General features: G+C 51.1%; 1 protein-coding gene and 1 long non-coding RNA gene across 3 annotated transcripts in view; one reads left to right on the plus strand and one right to left on the minus strand.

Moving 5' to 3' along the window:
• Positions 1-2,090, plus strand: part of Stmn3 (stathmin 3) — a 4,176-nt gene extending 2,086 nt beyond the window's left edge. The window contains exon 4 of the mRNA XM_033766965.1: positions 8-2,090. Coding sequence (XP_033622856.1) covers positions 8-308 — 301 coding nt within the window. The 3' untranslated portion in view covers positions 309-2,090. The remainder of the gene's footprint in view (positions 1-7) is intronic.
• A 106-nt stretch (positions 2,091-2,196) lies between these two features.
• LOC109118337 lies at positions 2,197-9,955 on the minus strand. 2 transcript variants are annotated; one of them, XR_004518459.1, is made up of 4 exons: positions 9,644-9,955; positions 9,338-9,477; positions 8,551-8,678; positions 2,197-2,500 (listed from the first exon to the last, which is right to left on the minus strand). It is a non-coding gene; the product is annotated as an uncharacterized LOC109118337 (long non-coding RNA). The 2 variants fall into 2 exon arrangements; XR_002025665.2 differs by lacking the exon at positions 9,338-9,477.
• Positions 9,956-9,961: the final 6 nt, after the last annotated feature.

Here is a 9,961-nt window from a genome sequence, read left to right on the forward strand (position 1 = left end):
GCGGGAGACGCCCGGACCTGGTCCCGGGGCCCCCACGTCCTGACTGCTCGCAAAGAGCGCCTCCCAGAGACCACCTCGAAGGGGGTGGAGCTGCTCTAAGTTGGGGGTCAGGGAAGCTCCCCGAGACTGGCCCTTTAGCCCTGTCCCTGTCCCCTCCGAGTCCCCTGCCAGCCTCCGCCCCTTGCCTCACTGTCCTGCCGAGACCGGACAGCAACCGCCGCCCTTCAGCCCCGCCCCTGTCCTCGCAGGAGCTGCACGCGGCCGAGGTGCGCAGGAACAAGGAGCAGCGGGAGGAGATGTCCGGCTAAGGGCACCGGACACCGCGGCCACAAGAACACGTTCGGGCGTTGTTTTTTTGTTCAACTTTGTCTAGATGCAAGTTTTGTTTCTGCTCTGTCCCCTACCCTGCACCCCCAGCTTCATGCTTCGTCCGCACTCTGGGCATCCGGGTCCTTGTCAGACCATGGACTCTCCCTGGAGTCCGCAGGATGGGAGACACGGCCGCCCAGGTGACACCAGGCCAGGCTCTTGGTGGCCCTCTAGTGGATGTGGTGGCAACCTTAATAAACCTAGTGGCAGTGGCGCAACGTGCAGGTCCTCGTGCTGGGTTGCTTGGTCAGCACATGGTCACACGAGGTCACACAGTTTACACCAGCTCCAGCCCAGCCAACAAGCAACAACAGCAAAGCATCTGCCTGTCTTTCTGTGAGGAGCGCCTTCATAGAGTGGGTGTGAGGGGTGGAGGTCAGAGAATGGTAACATTGAGTTGAACCAGCAAGGAGGTCCTGACCCCAGCACTCTGGGAGGCTGAAGCAGGATGATCCCAAGTTTGAATCCCATCTGGGCATTTAGTGACTTAATGAGACCCTGTCTCAAAACAACCCTGTCTGGGGTTGTAGCTCCATGCAAAGACCCTGGGTTCAAGCCTCAGTTCTAGCAAAAAGGAGAGAGAACTTGGACTAAGGACTGTTGGGCAGGTGGGGCCCACTCACGCCATCACTGCAGCCAGCTCTGGGTGCTGTGTGCAGTGAAACTGTCTGGCGTGGTGAGTCAGGGCTTCTGTACTCTCAGGGTGATGGCCTCGGGATTCCTCTGAGAACACCTGGCCTGAAGTAGGTGCCCTGGGCCAGCCTTAGAACCCGTGGTCATCACACACGGGATGAGCAGGGTCAGGGGCCTATGGCCAGGCGCAAGTCGGCTGAAGGTAGGCGTTCTCTGCCAAGGACCCATAAGCAGGTGGCTGTGATCTACAGCTTTGTGAGTAGCTGTGGACCTGCCTGTTCTCCAGAAAGCCCCATCCCTGGCACTGTGTGGTGACAGCCCCACTGCCCCTGAACCCTCAGCTTTGCAGCTGCCTTGACGAACCTCATCCTGAGAGCCTCTAGTCTTGGCACCTTCCCCTGCCCTCTGCTGATTCCTCCTGACCACTGACTTTCAGGCTTCTGAGTGAATGGCAGCTACAAGTCCCCAGGGAGCCCACTAAGGGGGTTCCTCGGGAGTGGCTACCCACAGATTCACGCGCTGTGAGGACAAGGTCAAGTTTCCCAAGCCAGCCCTGACACGCCACCCATCCTTGCAGTTTCTCACCAGAGCACTGGAAGCCTGGGTCTAGGTGGCCCAGCAGTCCTAAGATGTCCTGGGGCTCATATGTGAGGATGGCCACTTGTCATCACGGGGAGCTCCTCTGCATCACCGCAGCATCCGCACTCTTCTCCATCCCACAGCCAGAGCAAGGGTAGGTGATGACCTCTGCAGCACACCCACCACCTCTGTCTTTGTCTGCCCAAGACAGCCTCTAGAGGAAGCAAGGGCAGGGCTAGAACCCAAAAGTACCCTAACCCACATGTGGCTTTTGATGGACTCACAGGAGTAGAATCAGGAGCTGGTTAGATTTCTTTTCACAGGTTGCTTTCTTGTCACTAAAGTCTACTGTAGTGTGCCCATGTCATCTCTGAGTGAACCTAAACATTAACTCTAATGAACCAGAGAGAAACGCCTGTATGCTTAGATATGGCTGAACTGTGATGGATGTGGTGGCACACACCTGTAATTCCAGCACTGCGGAGGGAGGCTGAGGCAGGAGGATTGCAGCAAGTGAGGCCAGCCTGGGCTATCTAGGGAGTTTAAGGACAGCCTGAACTACACAGGAGACCCTGACTCAAACAACAAAAACAAAAACCCAAAGAAACAAAATGGCTGACCTGCCAGTGTGTGTCTTGCATGTCAGGGCAGGGAACCACTCAAGCTGTCTGAGCTCCAGACTGACACTAGTTATAAATCTTGTTTATAACTTGATGACAACAGTGATTTTAAGAAATGAGCATGTAAACAGCTCAGGAACCCGCTTCCTTTTCTGAGCCCAAAGGGTCAGAGGGGTTGCCAGGAGATGCCTCAGGATGAGGGAGGTCTCCATCCTGGCTGCTGCCCATGACCACCCCTGATCTCCCAGGAGAACATCACCAAGAGGCTTCCTGTGGGCCCAGGAGTCTTCAGCAGGCACCTGTTGTGAAGGAGAGACCAGTGCTGTCAGTCAGAGCAAGTCTCCAGCTTCATGGCCCTGGGCGGTTGGCTACTGAGCCTCAGGTCTGGCCCCAGAGAGAGAGAGTAAGCAGACCTCAGCTGACCTTGGGGATGTGCTGTCCCCCAAGACCCAAGCAGCCAGCGGGGGTGCCCAGCAGGGCCCCTTCTTAGGGAAAGCACATTAGGTAGTGGATGTCTACCCTGTCCTGCTCATTCCCGTACACAGACTCTGGTCCAATGCCCTGGAGAGGTCCCATGACCCAGTCATGACACCATTCTTCCTGTCCTGGGAGAGGGAATCATCAGTCAGAACCCAGAACACCTGGTGAGGAAGAGATGAAGACACTAGGAACTGCACAAGAGGAATGGCAGGGGAAAGAAAGGAAGTGCGTGGAACTATTTTTACAAGGTGGGAGTTCTGCTTACCTTATTTCATGTGCACGCTGTGGACAAGCACATCAGGACCTGGCACCTGCAATTGCTGCTTTTCTCTTTTTCCCAGAACCAGGGATTCAAGCCAGGGCTTCTTTTGTGGTAGGCAAGTGTTCTACCACTTAACTATGTTCCCCACCCCTGGGGGGTTAAATTTTATTTTGAGACATGGTCCATTAAATTGCCCAGGGTAGCCTTGAACTTGAGATCCTCCTGCCTCAGCCTCCCAAGTAGGTGATATTACAAGCATACACTATGGTGCCTGGCTTACGGTTTAATTCTTGCAGGAAGGAGCCTGGTGAGCAGTGAAGGGCAAGTAGTGTTTTTGATAGGCACTGTGTGGAGCCTCCGACATCAGTGGGGAATCCGTCACAGACTGACTACACTTTTTCTTAATAAGGAAAAGCAAGAGCAGGGGTCGGGCTCCTTTGTGCAAGCCGGTGAGAAGTACACTGGTACTGCTAGTAACAGAGCACTCTACACAATGTCTCAAAACATAAGCCTCGTCTCACAGCTCTAAGTCAGGAGCGCCAGAGTGGGGTGGCTCTGGCTCAGGGTCTCTCCTGAGACTCCAGGGTGTCAGCAAGGCTCTGGTTGTCTGAAGCTAGCTGGGGTGAGGAGGCGACTGGCAGGGTGTGGACAGTCCATGGAGCCGCCTGAGTGTGCTCACGGCCTGCTGCTGGTTCCTCCAGCGTGAGCAATTGGGAGAGAACAGAGACACGTGAACTACTGCTTGGAAGTCACACAGTTTTTGGGAGTCACTCAGCAGCCTGCACTTAAGGGAGGGGGGACATCAAAGGGTTTGTGGACATATTTAACTTTTAAGACAGGGTCTATGAACTCAATAATTAGCCTAGGTTGGCATCCAACTCAATGGTGATCCTCCTGCGTCAGCCTCCCAAGTGCTGGGATTATAGAAAAATGACACCATGCCCAGCAATTTGCTTTTACATAAATTTAGCAGCTGAACCTGAGATGGTGACCTTGTGTGCTCTAGGTGTGGAGCTGCAGTGGGTGTCCTCTGGAGCTGGGGTGTCTAGCAGAGCAGGTAGGGAGGCTGCACAGTCTTACCCTGCAGCCCTGCTGTGTAGTACCTGGTCTGGCAGTGGAGGTACTGCCATGCAGACAGCAGGTGGGGAAAAGGTTGTGGAACCACGAGTGTTTCTCTTCCTGCTGAAGACAATCTCAACTGCACTAGTATCCTGTGGCCATTGTGACAAGCACTACACATGGGGTGGCTTAAAATGGAGCTGACCAGTCTCAGGGCTATGCTGAGTGCTGATGTGCTTCATAGCTGCAGGGAGGGTCCCACGAAGAATGGCAGCCTGGCCTGTCCCACAGTCCTACAGCCCTGCACATGGTGTCTCTGTGGGACACTAAGACTAGGCTGGGAGCCCACTCTAACGAGTTGTTTCTTTAATTCATTTTTCAGTACAGTACTGGGCACTGAACCCAAGTCCTTTGCGCTGAGCTACTTCTCCAGCTTTCTTTTTTTGACAGCGACTTGCTAAATTGCCCAGGCTGGGCTTGATCATGGGATCATTCCGCCTCAGTTTCTCAGAGTGCTGGGGTTACAAGCCTGGGCCACTAGACCTGGCTTTTGTGTTGTTCTGTTTTTTAAACAGGTTCTTGCTTTGTACCCAGGCTGGCCCTGAACCCATGATCATCCTGCCTCAGTCTCCCTAGTGCTGAGATTATAGGTATGTGCCCAGCCCCTTATAATCTTAAAATTTTGCGAAAGGCAGCTGGAAGTACAGCTGGTAGAGTGTGTACTTAGAATATGGGAAGCTCTGGGTTCAATCCCTGATCCTAGAAAACAAACAAAACACCCGGACCTCCCCCCTCAGTACTGGCAACTTAAACTAAGCCACTAGCCCTGGGACAGTTTCTTAAAAGTTGGTGTGGTATGCATAGAAGCTATTATCAATGAACTTTTTATTTTGTTAAAATTAAAATTTGTTTTGTCTTCTTTGAATGCATCTTTAACTCACTCATGGTTTTGTAAGAAGTTGTCATTTGGAAAATGCTTCCCTAAGTTACGTGGAACCTCCAAGAGAGCCCACATTCTATTAAAATATATACACACACACACATTTGGCCAATATCCCAACTTCATTGGAAAGTGCTAGGAAGTCTGAGAGCTCAGTGACAAAACTGTAATTTTTGTTGTTGTTGATGTTTTTTGGTACCGGGGATCGAACTCAGGACCTTAAGCTTGCAAGGCAGGCGCTGGAACCACTGGGTTAAATTCCCGGCCCCCAAACTGTAATTTTTACTTGACAGCTCAAATTGTATCGCTGAGGGTGTCACTAGATGGGGTCTGAGGTGGCTCCTCCCAGAGACAGGGACTCAGCTAAGCCCACTGAAGTTTTTTGTTTCTGCAGTACCAGGGCTGAACCCAGAGCTTTTACACTGCTATATTCTCAGCCCTTTCAGATGGAACACAACCTTGGAATATTCCTGTGTCAGCCTCCCAAGTGCTGAGGTTCCAGGGTACACCAGTGCCAAGTAGGTTCCTGACTCATCATGCAGAAAGCATTTCAGGATGTTAGTGACAGGCATAGGCAGGTAGTAAAAGTGAACAGGAGAGATTGCCACCTGAGTAATTAGAGGGGCCCCCATGCAGGGACTTAAACCGGCCCACTCACAAAAGCAGAAGCCATACCAGGCGTGCTGGCGCACACCTGTAATCCCAACACTTGGGAGGCTGAGGCAGGAGGAGCACCATGAGTTTGAGACCAGCCTGGGCTACACAGTGAGTTCCAGGTTAGTCTCAAAAAACTGGAAAAAAAAAAAAAAAAAAGCAGAGGCCAGCCTTTATGGATTAGCTGAGCTGGGCCAGAGTCATGAAGATGGTCATCTCAGTTCCGGTTTGTTGTTCCAGAGGAATCCTTATGGCTTGAGAGATACTCTGCTCCCCTGCTCCCCATGAGATGACAATTTTGTCTTGAGGAGGAGGTGGGCTGTCTCAGTTCCAACATCGAGTACAATAATTGCTTCTGCTTGGAGGGGAGCGGGAAGCTCTACTTTTCCTGGAACCTAAGGTGACTGCAGGATTGGAGACTTCTAAGTACTGCTCAGGGAGGTCTGGAACTGAACAATGTGAAAGGTGGCAACTGGGTGTCCCTGCACACCCTGCGGGGTCTGGGGGGATCAGTCATTGTTCTCAGTCTTGAAGAGGGTGAGAATGGACTAGGTACATGTAGGGCTAATACCCCTGCAATGCAGAGTCTCCGTGATTATCAAGCCAGGGTCCAGAGCAGGGATCTGACCGGTTTCAAAGGTAAAGGATAATTAAAGTGAGGCGTAGTGGCGCATGCCGGTAATCCCAACACTCGGGAGGCAGAGGCAGGAGAATTGGTGAGTTTGAAGCCGGCGTGGGCTACATAGTGAGTTCAAGGCCAGCCTGAACTACATAGTGAGACCCTGTCTTTAAAATTTTTTTTTTTTTTTAGTTTCCTTGTCTTCTTTATACTCATCTTCATTTCTTCTATTCTATTTTAGCAACAAATAGTCACTATTTTCCTTGAAGTGTGTGGGTTGGTTGGTTGTTTTTTACTCTCCTGACATCAAGTACATAGTATTTTTCCACACCAGCAACCAATTCTCTGAACACCATGTGGGTGCTCCGCTGAATTCTGAGACCAGCTAGCAGGAACTGGTGCCAGACCTCTTGAGTGAAAAGGCTCGGTTCTGTAAGCCTGTCTATACTTCAGCGGCCAGCAGGGCTCTGGAGGGACGGCCTCACCTAACAGACATCTGTTGTGTTTAGAGCTGTCCGGGGCAACACTTTCAGCCACCAGCTCTGAGGTGGCCAAGCTGTGGTCACCTGCGGAGTCCAACAACTGCAGCCACCACCTCTCCCAGGTGGCCCAGCTTACATGCCACCTGCTGCGCTGCAGAAGCAATGGGAAAACCTGGGTTCTAGCTGGATTTTTTTTTTCGGTACTGGGGATCAAACTCAGGACCTTGTGCTTTCAAGGCAGGCTTGGTGCCACTGAGCCAAATCCTTGACCTAACTGGACTTTCGATCTCCATCTCCCTTTCTTCACTCTCTCTAGTCACTCTCACTTCCGCTCTTCATAACCCTCCCAGCTCTGCCCTTCTCTGCAGCTGACAGGCTTTGCTAGCACGGCCCATGGATTTTTGTCACTGTTTACCTAAAACCCCAATGCCTGACTCAGGTGCCCATGAGTACGTTTTCTGGAGGCTGGAGTTATAGCACTGAGGGTATACCAAGACCTTGGGTTCAAGCTTCAATTGTCGGCACTAGAAAACCCATCTGCTTCTTTTGTTTCTGAGATAGGGTCTCGCTCTGTGGTTTAGGCTGGCCTTGAACTGACTATGTAGCCCAGGCTGGCTCCAAACTCACAACAAGCCTCCTGCCTCAGCCTCTCAAGTGCTGGGATTATAGGCATGTGCCACCATGCCTGGCATTTTAACTTTTTATTGTGAACTTAAAGAACAATTACAAAACAGTACAACAGAGTCTCCATGCATCCTTAACCTGGCTTTCCCTAATGCTGACTTCTTAAATAACCACAATCTAGTTGCAGATACCAGGTAATCACCATTGTACACTATTAAATGAATCCTGGGGAAACTTCAAGTTTTTCTCCTAATGTCATCAGGATCTCACACTGCATTTGGCTGTCACATTTCCTTAGTCTCTGATCAGTGACCGTTGCTCGTTCGTTCTCTTACAGCTTTGTACTTCTGAAGAGTACTGATCAGTTACTTACTTTGCCATCTATTCTCTGTTGGGGTTTGTCTGATATTCTGCAGTACTGGACTAGGGTTCTGTGTTGCTGGCAAGCATGCCAGAGAAGTGAAGCATGTCCTTCAGTATTGCCCTCAGAGGTCCCTGGGGTCAGCCCATCTCACTGGCAGTGACCTGACCTGATTTCTTCACTTGGAAATTACTCTTTCCCTTTGTAGTTAGTAAATGTTGGAGAAGGCAGAGTAATTGTATCCAAGACATCCACATCCTCATCCATGGAATCTATGTATTTGGTTAATGGCAAAAGGGAGTTAAAGCAGCAGATCTAATGAGGATTCCCAGCACACCAACTTTAAAACAAGGGGTTTCCTCTATTATTCAGAGGAGGCTGATATAATCACAAGTCTTTCCATATGGAAAAGGGAGACAAAAGGCTGGCTTTGAGGATGGAGAAGAGATTATATGCCAAGGCATGCAGTGTCTCTGGAAGCAGGGAAAGGCTGCCTGTTTAGGCAGCTAAAACCAAAATAACCATAAACTGCATGACTTGTGGTGGATCGACAGAGCCAAATTACCAGCCCTAAACTGCATGACTTATAAACAACAAATATTGCTCATGGCTCTGGAAGTTGAAGTCTAAAACCAAAGTGCTGGCCGATACGGTGTTTGGAAAGGCCTGCTTCCTGGATCATAGAAGGTGCATTACTGTGTGGGTAGAGCAAAGGGTCTCTTCGGGGTTCTTTTTATAAGGGCACTAATCACCTTCCAAAACCCCACTCCTACCTCCATCACTTTGACGGTTAGGATTCAACATATAAATTCTGGGGATACAGGCACATTTAGGTGGCAGCACCAACTGATAAAAAAAGTGAATTTACCTGAGGGGCCTTTTCATTCCCTCTGTGGACAGGGCTCAGGCAGTCAACAGGAAAGCACTGGGTTCTGCAGGAAGAGCTTAGATACACCTTCATACCATGGTGATCTAGTCTACTTCTCTTGGGTCTGCCTGGAAAAGCTTGGTTAGTCAGGAGGGAGAACGACAGAAAGCACCCAGCTCACCCCACCTGCCCACGTTACCAGCTGTCCCCATTCCCAGCGTCCTTCCCAGCAGTCCTCTTAGCCATTATTATAGGCATTTGTTTCACAACTGCAAACACATGCATATTTACCAGCTAATAGTCAGAACAGCAGCACTGTCAAAGGCTAGTTTAGTTTTGTAAGACGTCCCTGTCACTGGCTTGAGTACATTCAATGGTAATGAACGGAATGAAAATATAATTTTTCTACTTGTGGTATCAGTTAAGTGTGCTCGGAAACATCCATACTGACAGCCTTCCTTTCCAAAGTGAGCAATGCCGCCCGGTCCCACACTGGCACGTTTCCTATTCCTCCAACCCCAACCCATTTCAGTCGCTGAGTGGGGGCACCTGGGGATCCCGCACCCTTTTATCCCACTCCTGTGACCACCTTCTGAGAGCTCAAGCTGGCTTAGTCGCTACAAGCAGCAGAGGGCAAATGCAGCACACAGGGAAGGAAGGGACGTGTCGTCCCAGGCCACCTCTGCCTTCCCCAGCACGGGGGTCAGCAGAGATGACAAGGCAGCTCTCTCCAGGATTCCAGCTAAGACCTTGATGCTTTACAGCCTGCCCAGGCAAAGATAAATACCGCTCACCGCGCTGGGGCCTCGTTGCGTATCTTCTAATCACAGCTAGGACTGAGCTCTCAAAGGGAACTAAGTACATGGTAGCTTAGTGACGCTTCTTTTATTCTGGGAATTCCAAGGAATTTAAATTCCAGTCCGTTCCCTAGAAATAAAAAGAGGAGGGCGGAGAGCGGGCCACAGGGCAGGGGTTGGGGCTTAAAAAAAATAAAAGGAGTTATTACAACATCCATCACCCTGTATCTATGATTTTTTTTTTAACGGCTCAGTGACAGCTGAAGAACGGAATTTTGTCATTAAGTTTAAATTACCAGCGCTGACAGGCGCCGAGCAGGACAGCGAAGCTCCCGTTGAACTCAGAACGCAGTTCGGCCCTGAGCAGTTCCCAAACGCGTAAAGCTCAAAGCCCTCTTTGGCGTTACGGGCCCGACCGCTGGCAACAACCTGAGCACGCAGCAGGCCCGTGCTCGGTGGTGCCCCTCGCTGTTCCCCGCCCGGGAGCACGGAGGGTGCTGGCCCGCGGCGGACGCCGGTGCGCACACTGGAAGGCTGGGTCGCAGGTACGCACAGCCGACACGAGCTCTGCTCTCAGATGCCGGCCAGGCACGGACCACTGTCCCCTCGGCGGG

This window comes from Fukomys damarensis, unplaced genomic scaffold (assembly GCF_012274545.1).
Source record: "Fukomys damarensis isolate Sample0158 unplaced genomic scaffold, DMR_v1.0_HiC HiC_scaffold_22, whole genome shotgun sequence".
Lineage (NCBI taxonomy): Eukaryota > Metazoa > Chordata > Mammalia > Rodentia > Bathyergidae > Fukomys > Fukomys damarensis.